General features: G+C 33.8%; 1 protein-coding gene across 1 annotated transcript; it reads right to left on the bottom strand.

Annotated features, from left to right (window-relative positions):
• Positions 1–16648: 16648 nt before the first annotated feature.
• LOC110625822 (putative clathrin assembly protein At1g03050) lies at positions 16649–18685 on the bottom strand. The gene is made up of 2 exons (XM_021771478.1): positions 18049–18685; positions 16649–17790 (listed from the first exon to the last, which is right to left on the bottom strand). Exons 1-2 carry the CDS (start codon positions 18683–18685, stop codon positions 16649–16651), a joined length of 1779 nt encoding a protein of 592 aa, XP_021627170.1.
• Positions 18686–22385: the final 3700 nt, after the last annotated feature.

Below are 22385 nucleotides of genomic sequence, written 5' to 3'. Positions count from 1 at the left end.
CGAGGGGGGCGGGGAGGGTGATTAATGCTTTGGAATGTTTAGGGATGAGAAAGATGCTTTTGGATGTGTTTATAAAATTATTTGGCTTTCAATTCAAATTTAAATTTTAAAAAACACTTAATTTATATATTAAAATGACATACATATATTTTTTATTTTAACAAATATTTAAAGTTTAAAACCTGATTATTAACGTACAACAATATATAAAATAATAAATTTTATATTATTCTCATCAGAAAATAAAATTATCCTGTGATTAATTAAATAATTTACAAAAAAGATAATATAAGATAGTTGTCATGTCGCCACTTTACGTCAGGACATTGAAAAATAAAACGAATGTAAAATTTGAAAATAGTTATATAAGAGAATCTCATATCTTTATTTTTGTGATAATTGACTTTTATGCAGTAAAAAAATAAAATTAAATATAATATTCTCTGATATATGGTTTAAATTAAATTAAATATATAGATAAAAAGATTTTTAATTTTATTTATTTTTTAACTTTTTTAAATTAAATTAAAAAGTGAAAATATCATCGACAATTATTATAGCTATCAAACAAAGTATCTTATTTTTCCATTCTGCTCTTTGTCTTATTCATTTAAAACTTCTCAAGTGATGTTATATCTTAACACACTAAACCATATTATGTCTGTTGATGTAATAAAAGTAGCTTTGATGATCATTAGCTCGTTCCCTTTCATTAATCATGCAGTTAGTTAGTTACAATCATACCATTAATTATTAATCAATCAATTAATTAATTAAACATATATAAATTTTCTTTTTTACTTAATTAATAAGGGTGTGCATTCGATCGGTTCGATTTAAAATTGAATTGAACCGAATAAACTGAAAATCAAAATTTTAATATTTATGAAAATCAAATCAAATTGATTTTAGATAGAAATCGAATCAATTTGATTTAGTTCGATTCAATTCGATTTGATCGGTTGAGTTTTTTAATAGGCTTTTTATTTTTTACACTTTTTTAAAATTTAATTAAAATATTTTAATTTTAATTATGATTTAATCTCTTTATATAATCGAAAATAATATATTATTATCACTAATTGATTTATTTTAAATTTTTTAATTTTTTTATTAAAATCGAATTGAATGGAAATAATTAAAATTTTTAAAATTAAAAATTAAATCCAACAAAACATAATAAAATCAAATTGAATTTTAAATTAATTTGATCTGATCCATCTTTTCAAACCAAATACTCAAATCCCAATTAATTAATGGTAAATGGCTTCTAATTAGGAGATGACATATGCAAAGACTTTGGCTTGCGCCTCTTCCCTTTACTCTTATTTATATGTGTGCCATGTGTGAATTACAAAAACATCATTGTCATATTGACAAAATAATTCCAAGATTTTCTTAACATATTCATAAATTTAGAATCTCTTAAATACTCCTCTTCTATTCATGTACCTATGTATATTTTTCAAATATATTAAAATACTCTTATAAAAAAATATTTTAATATAATAAAAGTATTAATAATAATTAAATATTGGAGTTAAATAACCATTTATTTAAAATTCAACTAAAAAAATATCAAAATATAAAGATGATGTTATTAATAATTATAATATTCTGTATTACTTTTGTAAAATCAACCCATTTGTGGGTCATATATAGGTTGGAGTAATTCATAGGTATCTAAAGTAAGAGAGAGGCTTTGAATCCTTTTCCACCTTGATCCAACTTTAAGTTTAGGAAAATGTATATTGATATATACATATATACTTTATTTTATTTTAGTAAAGGATAAATGAAATTCAAACTTTTGCTATTGTTGTAAGTTAAATATCACTTGTATATATGTGAAAAAATCCAAGTGAAAATGTATGCAGAAAAATTAACATAATTAAGAGGAAAAAAGTTGATTCAATCATTTCCAAACTCAATAACTATAAGGCAAGTGCATGTTTAGTACTAATTACAATAAATTTGAATTTGATTTGAATTTATTTATTTCAATATTTTCTTTAAATTCGGTGTAAAATGCATAACACTTAAACAATTACAAAATTAAAATTTTAGTTAAGGATCACCAACTTGGTGAATTATTGCTGAAATTAGATTAACGACATGGCTGAAAGGGAGTTTTGTTATGATTGGCTAGAACCTGTAAGAAAGGAAGTATGAGGCAGTGGTGGATGCCACCAGCAGCCACTCTAACGCTAAGTCAGTATCTCGAAGGATAGAAAGAATGAAATGGACAACTTAGAGTTTGTGTAGTATTAGAGATAGCGTACCTTTGTCTCTGCGATAGCTCCACTTTTATACTGAAAGAAGATAGAGATAAACATAGCATTTCTTGTGAATCCAGCGATGATGTGGACGGTTACTTGATAAACAAAATCACCAGCTAATAAGTTGGCAATCCTGCAATCTCAGGCGAGATGGGAGTATGTTTGATAATGATAATTTTATGCCAAGACTCGGCCTATTGAGGGAGGGCGAGCCTTGTCGTCAAATTGGATATTGAAGTGTTTGGATCTCCCTTTCCTTGGGCGAGACTATATTTTTCACATGCTAGATCTCTGCCACGTGGCCTCCTATCCTGCGATGATAGCTCATAGCTTGCTTTGGATGGATGTTATGTAACAGTAGAGGTCTCCCGCTGGTTTTCGGCTCTTTAGGTTCAAAGATGGTCGTTTGCCTTTCCGTTTAGGACATGTGGCATGATCTTGATTGTGAGGGTCGCTTCGTGTACCTGAGATCTCCTTATCTTCTACACCACATTTAAAGATTTGTCGGCTACTCTACGGTATAAGAACCCTTCTTCTTTTTTAGCTCACAATAGTTTCTTATGGGAGAGAGGAGTGGTGATCCTTCTTCTTCTATTCTTGAGGCTGCCCAAATCCGTACGGAGGATATCATTATGGTCTTCGAAAAGCAACTACAGACGGATCTTCATGAAGGTGCAGGCACACCTCTTAGCTCTATGTATTGGTTGAGAACTGCAATCAACTCAAATATAATGGCTTTACAGTTCCATGACACCTGGAGGGGTTGGTTTGTGCAAGATTGCGTTTGAGAGTAAGGCCAGAAAGGTAGTTGGAGAGACAGCTCTTCTCATGGTCTTTCAGGCGGCTCCTTCCATGGGATAGATTTTAGGGATTCCAGTGTAATAGAAATATTTAATATAGTAGAGACTTTTGATAATAGAGATTTTGTTCAAGTCTCCTTTTGTCTCCTTGTAATATTTTATAATGAAAATATTTGTTTCATATGCCTTGTTGCCACCATTTTTGCCAAAGGGGCTAAAGCATATCTTTTTGACGCCTGCCATAAGATACTTTCTGGAAAACATTATTGAAAAATAAGGTTGATATCCGGGTATATGACTCGGCTGACCACTATCATAAAACTTATTGAGGGGATTTGTTAATAAGGGTCTTTCGCCCTATCTAGTTCTTTGTCTGACACCTTCATCTTTTATCTTTTCGGGGGTTGGTATATCTGCTTTTCTGGTCGTTTGGCATAGGTGACTCTATTAATAGGATCAAAGTCTGGATTCATGGTCTGGCGAGAGTCGCCCCATGACTCGGTTTGGTGAAAATTGTCTTATGGCCCTGCTTAGTGGGACCAACGCCCGGATGGTGAAAACTGCCTTATAGCCTAGCTTGGCAAAAACTACCTTATGGCCTTGCTTAGTGGGACCAATGCCCAGATAACTTGACATAAATTGCTTTATGGTCTGGCCTGGTGAAAACTACCTTATGGCCTTGCTTAGCGGGACCAACGCTCAGATGACCTGGCGAAAACCGCTTTATGGCCTGACTTGGCAAAAACTACCTTATGGCCTTACTTAGTGGGACCAACGTCCAGATAACCTAGCCAAAACCACCTTATGGTCTAGTCTGGCGAAAATAGCCTTATGGCCTTGCTTAGTGGGACCAACACCTGGTGAATTGGCAAAAATCGCCTTATGGCCTGACCTGGCGAAGACTGCCTTATGGTCTTACTTAGTGGGACCAACACCTAGATTGTAATACCCGGCTAGAGTCCGGCATCGGAATTCTACTTTTCGGTGGAATCCAGGATATCAGAATTCTCTAGAAGGGTAAGAATTATGTTTTTCTAAAGAGGTTTGGAATGTTTTAATGTTTTAAGTATAAAAGGAAACGAGTTTTTGAATGAAAAGCACCAAGGAAGATTTGCCAGGTTCGGCCGCCGAAGGTGAAGTTCGGCCGCCGAACATGCATGAGTTTGGAATCACGTTAGGCCGCCGAAGGTGGTCTGGCCAGCCACCTATAAAAGGCCCTAGGTCGGTGAATGGATAAGATTTCTTCCATTTTCACAGACAGAGGTGAGACCATGCTCTTCCTTGGGTGATCTTCATGTTTTCTCCAAATCTTTCAAAGTTTTGATAAGTTTTTATGTTGTTTTGAAGCTTTTGAGCTAAAAACTAAAGTTTTGACGTGTGGAGACTTTGGAAGAGAGTTGCTCCATATCTCCACGTTGGGATCGTTTATCTTCTTGTTTTTAAGAGGTAAGTGAAGATCCTGAACTTCTTTTCATGATTTATAAAGGTTTTATGGAGTTTTATGGGTAGAGATGCCTATTTAGGTTAAGTTGAATTTTTGGTTGATTTGTGGTCAAAGCATGTTTATGTGTTGAGTTGTGTTGTTTGTTGGGGTTTTACGTAGTTTTGGACCCCTTTGTGCCTATACTTGAGTCTATACAGGTTGTGGAATTGTGGTTTGCATGTTTGAGTGAAGTTGGGTAAGATTTGCATGAAGCAGAACAAGTTTCTGTTTTACTGGAGAATCTAGTTTCGGCCGCCGAAGGAAGGTTCGGCCGCCGAACATGCTAAGGAGGTGGTTTCGGCTAACTAAGCTTGTCTAAGCTTGCCCCCGAAAGTTTGGACTTTCGGCTCTGGAGGGGGGTTTCGGCCGCCGAAGGTGCCGCCGAAGGTTGGGGACTTTCGTCTCTGGAGAGGACTTTCGGCAACCGAAGTGCCACCGAAAGTGCTTGAGTTTCGGCTCTGGAAGGGACTTTCGGCCGCCGAACCTGCCGCCGAAAGTGCCCTGTCCAGACTTCTTTTGCATGTTTTACTTGATTGTTTTAGGATGTTGTAGGGGGATTTTGGGGAGTTTTATAGAGTTGTTCTTGAGCTAATTTGGTCCCTCATTTAAGTCCACCTGTGTAGGAACGGACCAGAGGAACCGAAGAGAGCAGCAGTGAGCACTGCTTCAGAGTATTCAAAGTCAGTTCAGAGTCAGCCAGAAGTGAGTGGAACTAAACGAAACTTAATCTTTTAATATGAGAACTTAACTGCTTTTAGCATGTTCCATGCATCATGATATGTAGTAGGTTGAGTGCACTAGACTACACTAATGTGACGCATTGCATTATTCTATACTTGTACGGATCGGACATAGAGTGGATTCATTAGCCCTCGGAGTAAAGTCCTGAGGAGCCCTGAGAGGGCCGGGCACAGAGCACCAGAGGGTGCGGAATAAAGTCCTGAGGAGCTCCTTCGCGGGCCGGGCACAGTTTAGAGGGAATTTTGAATCTGTCCGTCTGAGATGGGTGATTTACTTGTGATGTGATGCATTCCATGTGAGCATGTTTTATTAACATATTTTATCTGTTCTACTCACTGGGCTAGTATAGCTCATCCCTCTCCTTAATCCCAGTCTTGCAGGATCAGCGGTCAGGGGAAGTTCATCAGGGTACAGGAAGAGTAAAGAGTTTTGTAATAGCATAGTGTGGACATGTAATATTTATAAAGAGATGTATTAGTCTCGTATAGAGTATAGTACTGTGCTTGACCCTTATGTTTTGTAAATCCCTTTTGTATACATGGTCTGTGTATTTTATGTAAATGTTTTCTTGATGTGTATGTGAAAACCAGGCTTAACATAGTATGAGTTTAACCCGTCTAGAGCAAGCTCTAGTAAGGGGTTTCAGAGATAGTGCATGCACAGGTTGAGCCTTGGTACAAAGCAAAGTTTTATGTTTTTACAGAAAATGTATGATCATGTATGGGATTTTACAGGTACACAGAGAGTATAGCAGGCTTGCTACGGGTCCCGACGACCTTAAGTCGACCTGGATCCTAGTGCCGGTAGCGGTCCAATTTCCGGGTTGTTACATAGATGACCTGGCAAAGACTGCCTTATGGCTTAGCCTGGCGAAAACTACCTTATGGCCTTGCTTAGTGGAGCCAATGCCTGGATGGCTTAGTGAAAAACCGCCTTATAGCCTGACCCGGTGAAAACTACCTTATGACTTTACTTAGTGGGACCAATGCCTAGATGACTTGGCGAAAAATTGCCTTATAGCCTAGCCCAACGAAAACTACATTATGTCCTTGCTTAGTGGGACCAATGCCTGGGTGGCCTGACCTAGTGAAAACTGCCTTATTTGCTTAGTGGGACCAACACTCAGATGACCTGGTGAAAATCGCCTTGTAGCTTGGCTCGGCGAAACTTGCCTTATGGTCTTGTTTAGTCTTTCCTCGAAGGAGTCAATCCCATCGTTTCTTATTTTTGAAAAACACCACTTATGAGAATACCCTGTTAATTTTTTATTAATAAAATTTTTTAGATTACAGATATTCCAGGAATGGGCAATAACTTGACCATTTAACTTGGCTAGCTTATATGACCCTAAGTGAATAACCTTAGAGACTCTGAATGGTCCTTTCCAATTATTGCCCAACTTTTCAGACTTGAAACCTGTTACATCTATTCTTTTGAGAACTAGGTCCCCTACATTGAAGGCGTGTGGCCGAATCTTACTATTGAACATATGGTAATCTTGTCTCTGTAGACTACCATTCTGATTGCCACCTTTTCTATAGGAATTTAGCTTGGTCTAAATTGAAATGCATCTCTTCAGGGTTTCCTGATATCTCAGGGTATTGTATCATGAAGCTGCCTACTTAGATTTTCATGGGAATGACTGCCTTAGCCCCATACACAAGAGAAAAGGGCATTTCTCTTGTAGCTGTCCTAAGGGCGGTTCTATATGCCTATAGTATGTGGGGTAACTCTTCGAACCAGTTCCCTTTGGTATGGCAGAGTCTTTTCTTTAGTCTCAGTAGAATGGTCCTATTTATTACCTCAGTCATGCCATTGGTTTAAGGGTGATAGGCTGAGCTAAACCTTAAGTCAATTCCCATTTCTTACAAAAATCTTTAAACTTGGAGCTTGCAAATTGAGTTTATTATCAATAATTACTACTTTTGGTATTTTGAATAGGGTGAATATGTTTTTGCTGATGAAAGAGATCGCTTGTTGGGTGGTGATGCATTGTACTGCCCTAGCATCTACCCACTTGCTAAAATGATCTACCGCCACGATTATGAACTTTATTGACCCAGTTGCCTTAGGGAACGGACCAAGGATGTCTATCTCCCACTGAAAGAAAGGCCAAAGATTTCTAATGGCTGCTTGTATATCTCATGGGGTCCTTAAGATGTTTGCATATACTAAGCATCTTTGACACCTCTGGACAAGCTGCTTCACACCTTCCATTATCATTAGCCAGTAATATCCTTACCTAAATGCTTTCCGAGCGATCATTCAAGCTTCTTCGTGGCTCTCCTAATCACCTTCATAGATATCGTTTAAGATTTCCTAGCATTCCTTGAAGCATGCCTGACATCGTAAGCCGACAGTATTACTGCCCAGGTGGATAACTATCCTGACAACTCCGACCTATGTAGAACCTTCCACAAAGGGTAATTTGCTCTGACTTCTATGACATGTGTCTCAAAGTATGGTCGTAACTTTGTGACTGACATTAGAACTGTGAACACCAACTTTTCAAGAGGAGGATAGTCCAGCTCTGCCCCCTTCAACACCTGGCTGGCTTAGTATACCGGGCTTTGCACATCATCGTTTTCACGAATAAGCACTAAGCACACCATTTCCTTTGTCACGGATAAGTACAGAAATAAAACTTTCCCTTTAACAGGCGGGCTTAACAATGAAGGGGATGATAAGAAGGTTTTTATACTTCCAAATGCCTTTGCATACTCTTCTCCCCACTCGAACTTGCCTTTGCCTTTTAGAGCCTTGAAGAATGGGAGGCACCTTCTGGCCGAGCATGATATGAACTAACCCTAACAGTGACCCGCCCATTCATCCTTTGCACCTCATTAATGGGTTTGGGTACTTGCATATTTTGGATGGTGCTGATCTTTTCAGGGTTTGCCTCTATACCTCTTTTCAAGATTATATATCCCAGGAACTTCCCCACTTCGAAAGTACACTTCTCAAGGTTCAACTTCATATCTGCCTTATCTAGAACATTAAAAAGTTTTTGAATATCTCAAGGATTGACTCTTCACTACTATGTCATCCACATACACCTCAACTGTTGATCCCACCATTTCCTTGAAGATTCCTATCACCAGCCTTTGGTATGTCGCCTCTGTGTTTTTCAATCCGAAAAGCACTACTTTGCAGCAGTAAACTCCTTCCTCTCTTATGAATGTGGTCTTTTCCACATCCTCGGTATCCATCATAATTTGGTGATATCCTGAAATAGCGTTAAGAAAGGAGACCACTGCGTGTCCTGAGATCGAGTCTACTAATCTGTCAATGGACTGTAATGGGTAATGATCTTTCGGACATACTTTATTTAGGTTAGTATAGTCCACACACATCCTCCACTTTCCGTTAGCTTTCTTTACTAGGATCGCATTGGCTAGCCATGTGAAATACTGGACCTCCTTTATCAACCTTACACTTAGAAGCTTACCAACCTTCTCTTTGATTACTTGTTGCCTCTCTAGTGCGAACTTTCTTTTCTTTTATTGGACCGGTTTGACAGTCTTATAAATGGATAACTTATGGGTGATGAGAGTCGAGTTTACACCTGTTATAATTTTTGGAGACCAAGCAAAAGTGGTTACTCGGCTCTTTAGCAACTATATTAAATGAACTTTCATTTCTCTGGTTAATGCAGTGCCAAACTACACCTTTTGCTCCTTCCCTATCTGAATCTCCTCAACCGGATCTACGGGTTCTGGCTTTATATTAGATTTTAGTTTCTTCAGCAAGTCGATGGACATGTACAGGGTATCCATAATCTTCTTTGGCTGATTTCAGATTGCCTCAGACCATTGCTACCCATGTTAATAACGATACTGTGGCAGTTCAAGACCAGACGTTGAGTATCACGTTATATGCAAACCGAATGTCTACCATCACAAACTCTACATACAACTCTCGCCTACACTTTTCATCCCTGAGTACTAGGAAAAGGTTGATGGTGTCTAGTACTGCCACGATCTTATCTTCTATCTCTACTAAGGGGTAGGAGACTTTGACAAGGTTTTTTTTATCCAAGTCCAACTTGTTAAAAATATTTAAGATAAGAAGGTTAATAGAACTACCTGTACTCACCAGTACCCTCCTTACCTCATACCGGTTTAGAAGAATCTTAATGATCAGTGCATCGTTTTAGAAAAATCCAATCACCTTCTCCAAGGGGCTGAATCTTATCTCTTGCTTGGTTCATGGCTCTTGGTGAATAGATAGGACATCCTCTGCTACCCGCTTATTTTTCCTTTTACCCTTATCAAGTCCTCCGGTGATGACATGTACAATTCTGAAAATTTCCAAAAACAGGAAAGAAAAGCCCCCTTCTTTATAGAGAAAGACAAAACAAGAGGCTGACGTAAACCCAAATGATTAGAGAAAACCTAATGATTTCCTAGAAACAGAACCAATTGATGTTGCTAAAATTAGATTAACGACGTGGCTGGAAGGGAGTTTTGCTGTGATTGGCTAGAACCTGTAAGAAAAGAAGCGTGAGATGGTAGTGGGTGCCTACGAAAATTACTCCGACGCTCAAATCAGTATCTCTAAGGACAAATAAAATATAATAAGCTACTTAGAGCTTGTGTAGTGTTAGAGATAGCGTACCTTTGTCTCTACAGTAGCTCTTTTTTTATACTATAAGAAAATAAAGATAAATATAGTATTTTCTGTGAATTCGGTGATGATGTGGTCAGCTACTCAATAAGGAGCATCACCAGCTAATAAGTTGGCAATCTCGCGATCTCTGGCGAGATGAGAGTATGTCTGATAATGGTAACTCTATACCAAGACTCAGCCTATCGAAGGAGGGCGAGTCTTGTTGTCAAACCGGATGTTGAAGTGTTAGGATCTCCCTCTCCTCAAATGAGACTGTGTTTCCCACTTGCCAAATCTCTGTTAGGTGGCCCTATCCTGCGATGACTGCTTATAGCTTATTTTGGGCGGATGTTATGTAATATCAGATATCAAAGCTAACTTAGATTAATTCAATCCATCTAATTAAATCATGATAAAAAAAAGTTGAATGAATAAAATTTAATTTTTAAAGAAATATATTAACAAAAATAATCCAAAAACAAATTTCAATTTGATTCAAAAACTTTTATACAACAATTTAACTTTTATTAGTAATGTAACATTTCAAATTTTTTTAGATCATGAATAGTGACATTTTAAACGGTAGATAATGCCACCCAAAAATTTTTTTAGTACTCTCCTATTATAATAATAATAATAATAATAATAATAATAATAATAATAATAATAATAATAATAATAATAATAATAATAATAATAATAATAATAATAATAATAATAATAATAATAATAAAGGGAAGCTTAAAATTTAAGTTGGGATTAAAACAAATATTTCAAATAAGTGAAAAATCTGAAATAGAAATTGGAGTATGGACTTAATTAATAATTTTTAAAAAGATGAATGATAATTTTTAAAAAATATTGAAATATTTCAATTAAATTTTAGAATACTAAAAATAAAATGTAAAAAATAAAAATAACTGAACCAATTAAACCGAATCGAATCGAACTGAATTAGATCAATTTGATTTAAATATTAAAATTTCAATTTTCAATTTATTTAATTTGATTTAATTTAAATCAAATCAAACGAATGCTCGCCCATACTTCTAACGATAAAGAAAAAAAAGACTTAAAAAGAGGATAATTGAGCATTTTGGGCACTTTTGAAGTTTGAAGGCAAGTAATTCAATCCTTTTAAATTTATTTCTTTAATATTGACATAAATTAAAGATTTATATTATATGAGTTTGATTGCATTAGACTGAAGTTAGAATAAGGTTGTTGGTTTAATAAATATTATAAATAAATGCTTGGTGGCGATGGAAGAACATCCTTGGGTGAAAATGCCAAAGGAGAACTTTGGTTCTCATGCTTTTACCTTAAACATATTTAATAGGGTTTGAATATAGTTGAAGTGTTGGAAACTAGCTAGAATTGCCTTGGCCAAATTCCTTGTATGAAATTGGCTAATCAAAATTTGATTTTTGGAAATGGATTAAATCTTTTATATTTATGAATACAAATGAATTAAATTAACATAAATAGGAATATAGCACTTACTTCTTTTGCCCAATAATTTCTTGATTGAGAGGACTTGGCAGAGAGGGTCAATTTCCTTTACTTTTGTTAATTCTCAAATTAGAGAGAGAATTTATACGAATGCTGTAAAATTAAATGATAATGGCTTAAAATCTTGGATTACTTGTAATGACTTGAAAACTGATAAACTCGTGGAGTTACTTGATTTGTTAAGAAGGAAGAGAGAAATAAAGTTTAGTTTGGGTAAATTAATTGATTAAATTACTCTAATTGGCTTTAAGGACTTTAATAATTATTAAAGGTTGAAAATAATTTTTAGTTCATAGATTAGGTAATAACCATACGTTAATTAAGGGTATGGACAAAAAATATTAAAACTAAATGACTCGTAGACTTGGTTTTCGCACCATACAGTATTGGCCTAAATGTTCCAATAGACTTGATCTTTGGACCCTATAGTATCGGTTTAAATGCCCCATAAATTTTGTATTCAAATCCTACCTTATCAGCTACAGAGTGAGTATTCAGTCGGTTCGATTTAAAATCGAATCGAATAAATCGAAAACTAAAATTTTAGTATTTATGAAAATCGAATCGAACCGATTTTAATATTCAATTCGATTCGATTCGGTTTGATCAGTTTCAATTTTTAATTATTTTTTATTTTTTGCACTTTATTTTTAATATTTTAAAATTTAATTAAAATATTTTAATCTTAATATAATTTAATTTCTCTATATTATTGAAAATAAAATATTATTATCACTAATTGGCTCGGTTCGATTTTTTTAATTTTTTTTCTGATCAAAACCGAATTGAACCGAAATAACCAAAATTTTTAAAATTAAAAACCGAATCGAATCGAATTGAATAAAAAATCGAACCGAATTTTGAAATTAATTCAGTTCGATCGTTTTTTTCAGTTTGAACCGAATACTGCTCAGCCCTAATCGGCTACAAGCCGTATAGATATAAAAATTTTATTCTACCATTTGGCACTTCATGCGTTATATATATTTTAATCTTAATAATATTTAAGGTATGTCTAACATGCTTTCAAAAAATTAAAAAGTTTATGAAAAAGATTCCATTTAAATAAATAGATTTTATGATATAAGTTCTATACTAGCTATCATAGATTACTAAATTTATCATCTTTAAATCATAAAAATATATGGTAAAAAAGAAAAGATAATCTATCATATGTATGAAATTTAGAAATAGATTTTTATGAAGTTAAGTAGAAAATTTCCTTTTATGGGTGTTTGACATTATCTCATTATTTTATTTTCACTTTATTGTTCCATTTTAATTCTTGTATTACATTTTATTTAATTTGCAAGCTAACCCACTTTTTAGATAGGAATGCAGTGATCTGCCTAGAAATTCTATCAAATTTCTTTGGATAAATAACTGTTCTTATGTTGAAGTTATTATATTATTTTGTAATTCCTTATACTATACATAGTTCTTTTGAGATTGTAAACATGCATGTGATAATGATTTTATATAAATGATGTAAGGTTTAGAACCAATCATCTATATTGATCCATAGAAGTGTAATATGCATGTTGGATTATTTTGAAATCTGTTACTTGATCATATAATAGTTGAAACCATCATGAGATGGAATATTATGAAAGTTATGTTTGTGAAATATAAATTGTTGGAGGAGATGTTGCAATTGGACATCGAATGGTTACCATGAGTATTTCTTAATTATTTTTTTTACCAGACTTACTTACACTGAGGTATTGACGGCAATTTTCAAATATCGCAGAACAGAATGTGATATAATGAGATAGAATGCAATAAAAAGAAAGACACAGAGAACGAACAACAACGAACGATTAATCAAGTCCGACAACGGGACCAATACATTATTCTCATTCTGTTCCAGATTGTAATCTCTGAAAGTATTGAAGTGTGGTTACTATTCACAGGTTTTTACATTCATATTACAGGAGAAACTCTATTAGATTTTTAGCTCTCTCACACACAAATACACATATATATAAGTTTATGTATCATGGAGTACTTAGAAATTAATCTAAATAAAAATAAAAGTAAAAGGTTATAGAATGTGGTATCTTTAACTCAGGTTAAGAGACATCAAAGCAAGGGGTATTACATTTAGTAGTATCTGACCCGATTTAGGCTTTTCTAGGATAATATGTATGTGCACATTGCATGCCAATGAGGTTACAAATAATATGAATAATAATGTGGATTACTACTCATCTGGTCATTTTGCATGATGTCATCAGGATCGCAGCATGCCTTTGATGAGGAGGTGGAGAGCCATGCTCCTCTTGAAGCAACGAAGCTCGTAGCTACACCCATCCTTCTTGTTAGGGGAGAACCAAGCCAAGATGCTTTTTTCCAACAATTGGTCAAAATGCTGACACGATTTACAAGGGCAGCTTGACAGGCTCCAACTCTACCAATGACACCAATTCAAGCCCATCATTGACCTCTAATGGAAAAGTTGAGGAAGTGTAGAAGCTGAAGAATTTTTAGGGAAGATATATGATGATGCCACTACTGCGAAACATTAGTAAATGATGACTAAAAGAATCCTGCAACAGCTACAGTGTATACCAGGAGATAGCCTAGTATGTGTTATCTCCTTAATATAGAAGGAGACATATTTATGGTTGAATATTATGTCTCAGACCATCTGAGAGGAGCGCATGAATTGAGAATTCTTCCTGATAGAGATCTGGAGAAAATACGTGGGCGACGATTTATTTCTAGAAGAGTATAAGAAAGAATTCCTACTTTTGAAGTAAGAGTGCATTGCAATGTCTAAATAAGAGGGAGTTCGTACAACTCAACAAGTATGCCATGGAATTGATATCCACTGAAAAGGCTAGATGTAAGAGGTTCAAGCAAAAGTCCGCACACTGAGATACGAGCTATACTAGCTATTAGGTCCGATAATGATTTTTCTATATTAGTTACAATTGCTTTAAATATAGAAAAGGCCCAAATAGAAGAGCAAAATTGCAAGCAATGAGGGTAGCACAAAGAGTAGCCTGTCACAGGAGCAATCATTAGTGTCCCAACCATTTGGTAAGAAATTCAAGAATTTTCAACCTAAAGGGTTATCACAGACATGAAGACAATTCGAAGGTCAACATAAAGCATTACACTAAGATCTAGATAGCATACTACATTGATGGCTAGAATTGGGAGTATGATAGAATTGGGGTACCAATGCATTACGTTGAAGGCATATTGGGACATGAACAAAGCTCACAGACTCGCGCTTCAAATGTGGATCTATAGAGCACTTCATGAAGGATTGCCTTTTACCACATACCACCATAGCGACATAGCCAAGGAGATTTGCCTCTACTGCTCAGAGGGTAGAGGCAAAGGTGTTCTTTTCGTTTGTGCTTTAACTTATTTCCTATTTACAAATGAATTAATTGTATGTTCTATAGTTTCCTTCTAATTATCCTCGACGCAATAAAGTTTATATATTTTATTAGTTATGATAATCTAAAATTCAAAGAAAAATAGAATTTTTGTATATATGAGAAAACTTAGTCTGAGTTGGATCGTGCTCCCCTCTTTTATTTTTTTTTTATTCTCTAATGACGCATAATCGTCACTCTGCTATAGTATCACATATCGCTATTACACAGAATCGTACGTATGGGCATACATGTCTGCCCAATATCATCAGGCGGCCATTTATTTCCCTTCTGGTGCTCGTGCTAATAGGATCGCGGCATAACTGGACTTACTCTCCTACTCCCTGTCACGTCAGATGAGCTGGATTCCTTTCTAATGAATTCGGGTCCTAGGTCAACCTGGCCTACTTCAACTGCGAGTTGGTTGGTGTGCTGATGGGTTAATTTATGTAGTGTACTCTGATGGGTCTTGAGTCTAACTCTTTTTCCAGGACTCAACCTCAGTCTGGGTATCAGTGGTCCAGTAGTTATCAAGTTATATTATTTTTTATCTCTTTTAAATGTATTAGATTTTGTTGGTATAATTATTAGTGGATTAGAAAATTTTACATGTGTATGTCGTTTTCTTTTCATTTATGCTATTTAAGTACATATATTTAATAGGACATGGATATACATAAGTATTTATGAAAAATATAGCTAATACAAAATATAAATTTTAAAATTTAATGATACAAATAAATAATGCGAGAAAAAAGAAAAATTTAGATTTCAATATTTAAATCTTGAACAATTAAACCGTAATTTTGATATTAATGTCGATTAAATCATAGTTAAACTTTAGTTAATATTCTAAATATCCAAATTGAAATCTTTAAATGAATTAAAATCCCTAACACATTAAAATCTAATTTTCTTTCACTTTCTTGACAACTAAACATCACAATTCTACTTCTAATTAAAAATTATAAGGCCACTTGGCTTACTAGAAGACTATAGTTGGTTCCAGATAAGTTATACTATGTCATTTTCTATCTCTTTCTAACTACTTTCTTTTTTAAAATGGTCTCTCTTGCTTATTACTTTTTTCTTTGTCGGAATTCTATTCATTTAAATTTTATCCCCTCTCTCGTGGCTAAAACTGCGAAAGAAATCATCGACTAATTTGACTTTTTCTTGGACAAGATGTTGCTGTTGATTTTTTGGATATTTTCATAGCTACATTTGCAACATCTTTTCATAGCTACATTTGCAACATCCCGTATTGAAAGGTTGAGATATAAATGTGAATTTATTATTTTGTCTAATTAATAGGCCACAAAGATTGATATAAACATGATTTCACAAAAGAGTTTGGATATTTTGTCCCTTTAGTGAAAAATATAAATGAAAAAAATAAAAATACCTAGTAAGATATTTTGTCCCTTTAGTAAAAAATATAAATGAAAAAAAAATAAAAATACCAAGTAAGATGAAAGGTAGCCAAATTAAGTTTTAATCAAAATTAGTTTTAGTTTGTGGTTAAAATCAAAGCTAATATAAAAATTATAATTTAATCCAAAATTAAAAGATTAGGATAAAAATATAAATTCATAAAAAGTTTTGATTATTTTATTGAATTGAACTTATTATTATAATGAATCCTACTTTATAAACCAGTCTTTACCTTTATGATTGTTATTTTGTAGATGACATTAATTAAAACTATTAACTATATAGGCTTTTTGGACATTTGTTGAAATTTGAAAATTAACTTTATTAAAAAAAATCATCTTATAAACAAGAAGAAGATGAACTAAAGCACATGAAATCCCATAAATATTGGACCATTAATTAGTAACCCCCGATGTTGTACGAATTAGGTTGTAGCTTTGCTAGTCCAAGTTGTCCTTGCATTCCATCCCTCGCATATTGTTGCCACATTAGTTGCTCCTCCATCAACAACTGCTTTTTCTTTTCCACATCTGACATTTGCACATATGATGGTGGAGCAACTGCGAGAGAAGCTGCAAATGGGTCTGCGTTGGGTAATGTTGTATTGTTATTTTCTATTATTGATGATAGGGCTGGTAGAGCTAACATTTCAGGCCTTCCAGCTGATCCAAAAGCAACACTGCTAGCACTACCGCTAGCTACATTATTAGCTAAAGTTGATATTGCTAAATTTGCTTCTCTTTGTTGATACATACCATCAAGTAACAACATATCAAAACCACTAGCAAGAGTTGTTTTTTTATTGTGTAAATTACTTGCAGATTGGATTAGTGTTGTCTCCCAATTTGTTGTATTATCACTGAGTTCTTCCCACAAAGAAGTTGTTGTTGCAGTTGCAGTTGCAGGTCCTGCTGTTGCACCACCATCAAACAATGCTGAGGCTAATTGATTTCCATGTTCTTCTGCTGATAGCGCATCATCACCCAAGTTCAACAAATCAGCTTCTTTTTCTTGTGTTTCCTCTTTCTCTACAGGTTTTCCTTGAACTTGTGCTTCTGCTTCTGCTTCTACTTCTGCTTCTGCTTCTGCTTGTGCTTCAGTGAAATCCTCAGGTGATGGTAGTGCCACTATTGAATTCATATCAATATCATTTTCATCTGGTTCTTTGATATCGTCTTTGGTTTCAACCTTGTTTGATTCGTAAGTTATAACTTGCCTAGTTTGGGCCACTTCAGTCTTGTCTCTTATAAATTCATCCATGAGATCTAGTTTCTTTTGTTTAATTTTCAAAACTTCAGGGTACTCTGAAGAGCGTGCAATGCCAACAGTCTTACACCATGAATAGAAGTTATCCAGTTCATCAAATTGCTTTGAGCTACGACAAAAAATATCATAAACTTTGATGCAGTCAGGTATCTCTAACTCCATGAAACAATCAATTAAGATTCCTAATATTTCTGTTATGTCATAATATAATTGGAAACTTTCCTTTAATATTGGATAAAGAGCAACCATCACAACTCTATTATGTTTTGCTCCACCTGTTCCATAATAAGAGAGGTAAAAAGCTAATATAGTACTAATGCATATTAAATCAGCTATCCGCTGTCATCTATCAACTATCGATTATATTTAACCGTTAAATCAAATAGATTTTTAGCGGATTTAGAAAATGAAGGTTTGATTGATTTTAAAATTTAAAAATCTGAATTGAAAAAATTATTGTGAAGAAAATATTCATGTAACTATTATGTAAAATAAAAACCATATTTTGTCATTATTCCCATAGTGTAACAAACCTGTTGGTTGACAAGCCAAAAAGCGTTCAAGAAGTTGTTGCAAATATTCTACCCTGTAAAATAAAGGATCAGTCTTCATTTCCCGAACTGGCGTGACTCTTGAATGTGTTGTCTCAACATCTTCGCCTTCTTCATCGATTACCAAAGCACTTTGCTTCCCACGACGTCCTTGCATCCTGAACTCAAGTCTTTCATCAAGATATAATGAATAAGTACGCACAAATGCTGAGTAATCCCATGAAGTTGAAAGCGAACCATCACGAAAATCACCCATATTGAGAAGTCTAGCCCCTCGTCTTGTCGCAGAGAAAATCTCTTGCTCATATGCTGAATCTCCCTCTGCAAGTAATCGTTGGATCAACACAAGCGTCTTTAATGCCACGATCCAGTTTCTAGTTTTATTCAGCCTCCTTGAGAGGGTGTTCACACATGCACTTATGTAAACCCTAGAACATGATGTTAAACTTAGGATTTCACGAATGTGTTTCTCCTCTGCTGGGTACTCTTCATGCATTGTTGCCTTCACAATGGCTACATCCAAATCTGACAGTGAGGTGCTGCTGCCAATTTTTGCTAGCCCTATGCTCGTCTGGTCCTTTACTGCCCCAAGGGCTCTTCTAATCTTACTTGGAGCCATCGTGGAATTAATTAAAGAGCGTAACCTGATAATAATGCTGGTTTAGCAATTTCTGAGGGTATGTAATCAAAACATACTTGAAAAATTCAAGAAGAAAATCTATTGTGTTGTTCTAGTTGAATCATTCAACTCTAACAAAACTTGAAAATATGAAAACTTAATTTATCTGATAAAAAATCTAAAAACTACAAAGAAAATTAGAAGTAATTGATATGAAACCAACAAATCATATAATACATTCCTATTATAAACAACAATTCATCAAGGTAAAAGCAAAATAAAAACAAATAATCCCAAAAAAGAAGATAAGATTTGTATTTATTTGAGAAAAATCTCCTCCTGACATAAGATGATTTACCTGAATAATGATATATGCAATTCTCGTAATGATTGCTTCGATAATTTTCTAAATAATCATGTAGTAAGAGTATGACACCATTTTTTATAAAAGGAGAATTTTCTAACATTAATAGATAAATTATTGTGGTAAAGCTGAGAGAAAAAGAAAGACAAAATATATTAAAAAATGAGAGAAAAGAAGAAGATTTGTATTTTCTTATTTCTGAGTCTTTCTTTTTCTTCTTCTCTGTCTCCCTCACTTCACCTCTTTCTCTCCCTCTTCCTATGATTCTCAACGTCAACATTATTTCCCTTCAATGAATCCTAGATTGACCACTATTGTAGCATGAATATGAGGAAATTCAATGGATATTATTGTTCCTATATATATATATAAAGAGAGAGGAAAATACCCAAAATTACTTAAATATTTTTATAGTGATTATTTTATTTTAATTTAAAATTTATTATATAAAATAATTTTAAAGTTCACTTAACTTTAAAATTCTTATTTCTATTTGTATTTCAATTCTATTTTTTACTATAAATTTAAATAAATTCTATAGCAGAATAAATTTGAAAATTATTTATAATTGATTACTTTTTTAGGATAGAACAAATATTTTAAAGATAATCAAATATTTTAAATATAAGGGATTACATTTAAAATATTTGTGAGTAAAATAAATTTTAAAAAATACTTTTTAAAAATAATTTATAATTTTTGAATATTATAATTTTCAGAATTGGAAAAATAAATATAGATTTTAAATAGATTTTATATATAAATAAATGAATTTCATTTAATTTTTATATAAAATTTATTATATTATTATACATTGCATTATATATATCTAATATATATATAAAAAATTAATAGATAGATGTTTAATGTTAGTTAAAATAGATAACTTTGTTTAAAATTATTATTTGTGGACAAATTATTAAAAGATAGACAATTTTTATTTGACAATCATAGATGAAACTTAACAAGATATACGGTTTAGGCAGTACCTCAGTTCAATCAAATCATTTATCGATGATGTTACATAACATCCGTCCATAGTAAATTATATGAGTTATCACCACAAGATAGGAGTTATGAGGTAAGAATTGGACAAGTAGGAAAAGCGGTCCCACCTGAAAAAAGGGAGACCTGAATACTTTAACACTCGAATTATCATCAAAACTTGCCCTTAATAGGCTGAGTCTCGCCACAGAGTTACCCTTATCAAGCAGAGATCAGCATATTCTCATTTCACCTGTGATCGCGGGATTACTAACCTATTAGCTGGCGATATCCATTATCGAGTAGCTGATCACATCATCGTCGGATTTTTAGGAAACACCATATTTATTCTGATTCCCTCAATGTTTGTTTTTTCGGGCTTAGATCTCTTTTCTTTTCTTTCCTTCCTCGTGAATTTCTGAAGGGTGTTGTCCCTTATCAGCCTTTCAATTTCATTTTTTAGTTGTCGATATTTTTCTGTTGTATGACCATGATTCTCATGGAAGCGACAGTACTTTGTCTTGTCTTATTTCTCTGCTTCTCAAGATTGAGCTTGGGTAACCACTTGATTTTTTTTATCATTTTTCGTGAGTCATTTAACAGAGTGTAATTCTTATACTTACTTTGATCATCCCTCTTTCACGAGATGGGATAACTCATGTGATCTCTTTCATGTCCTTGTCTCTCGGACTTCTGACTTTGCTTTTGATTCGCCTTTATTTTCTTTTAACGTCTGAACTTCTTCATCCAGCCTAATATATTTATGAGCTTTGTTGATATGTCGCAACTGAATTTTTAATTAAGAAATATATGAATTTGACGTTCTGGGTTCCTTTCTTCAATACTTTGCATGCTATCTCACAATTTAACTTTTCCACCTGTATGGTTTCAGTATTAAACGTGAGATAAAACTCCTTAAAGACTCACCTCTCCCTGACGGATCTTCCATAATTCGGAGGAAAGTTTTTTAGGAGGCATGTAAGTAATATATCTGGATTTCAATAACGCGGCAAACTGCATAAAATTTTAAATTGAGAGCCAAATCTGTGAGTGTTGATGGAAACACCCGGCATAACACAAAATTATTTACGTTCTGAAGCTGCATGGTCGTCTTGAAAATTGGCAGGTGGCTTCTGAGGTCTGTTGTTCCATCATACTTGTCCAAGTTAGGCAACTTGAACCTGGTAGGAAAGGTTTCTGCTAAGATCTATTTCGAAAGAGGCAAAATACCATCTAGACTGAAATCCTCTTCTTGTTCCATTTGGTACTTTTGCACGGCTCATACTAACTTCTAATCAAGTTCTTTCGGAGTCTCGCCTGATTCATCTTCGAACTCGGCCCTTTTCTTTGGCTGTATTTTGACCGCTTATTACTTTGATTTAGTAAAGACGGTATAAAATTGTTTATATGATTGAGATAGGATTCATCACCCTAAGTTTCTTAGGGAATGTTCCATTTGTTCATAAAATTCTTGCACAAGGTGGAATAAAATTAGCAAATTAGATTTGAAATTTTATTTAATATGTCAATGGCTAATAAATGAGAACTAATATGATTAACATAGCATAAATTTTTCATGCATTAAATGTTAAATCGGAACATTTATTATGAATAAATATTAATTACAATAAAAAACCATGTACTCTAAGGTTAAGTTAAACTATTTTTGACATTCTAAATATTTGGATAGTCTTGACATGTTACTAGATGATGTTCTTGATCTTCAAATTAATTGTATTTTAAATCTAATGGGTCACACACATAAAAAAATAGCATGAGAAAATAAAAAGAGAAATTAAATCAAGTAGGATTTAATTACAAATAAATTTTATAACATTAAGATAAAATTATAATTTAAAAAGATTACAATTTGACCTAATTAATTAAGAACTTAATTAAAATTGTCTAAAATATATATAACTTGTTTATTAAAATTTGTACCATAATTATAATTTATTTATTTAATTAGTTGAATAAATAAATAAATATTATTATCACTACAAAAAAACAGACTATCAGCGACGGATTTTTCCGTCGCTGATAGTAAAAAACTGTCATTAAAACTTTTAGCGATGGATTTCCGACGGACTCAAATCCGTCGCTTAAAGTCATGTCGCTAATTTTTTCCGACGGATCGTGCTTCCGTCGGAAATATTAGCGACGGATTTCCGACGGATAATTCCGTCGGAAAATTTTAGCGACGAGTTTTTTCGTCGCTAAATCCGTCAGAATATCTAAATTCATCCTATAATAATCTGTCGCTAATCTGTCAGAAATAATTAGCGACGGAAATGTTCCGTCGGAAATATTAAGACATTTTAATAAATATTCTCATAAATCCATCGCTAGTCT

Source organism: Manihot esculenta, chromosome 11 (assembly GCF_001659605.2).
Source record: "Manihot esculenta cultivar AM560-2 chromosome 11, M.esculenta_v8, whole genome shotgun sequence".
Classification (NCBI taxonomy): domain Eukaryota; kingdom Viridiplantae; phylum Streptophyta; class Magnoliopsida; order Malpighiales; family Euphorbiaceae; genus Manihot; species Manihot esculenta.
This window is presented reverse-complemented; position numbering and strand designations above follow the sequence as displayed.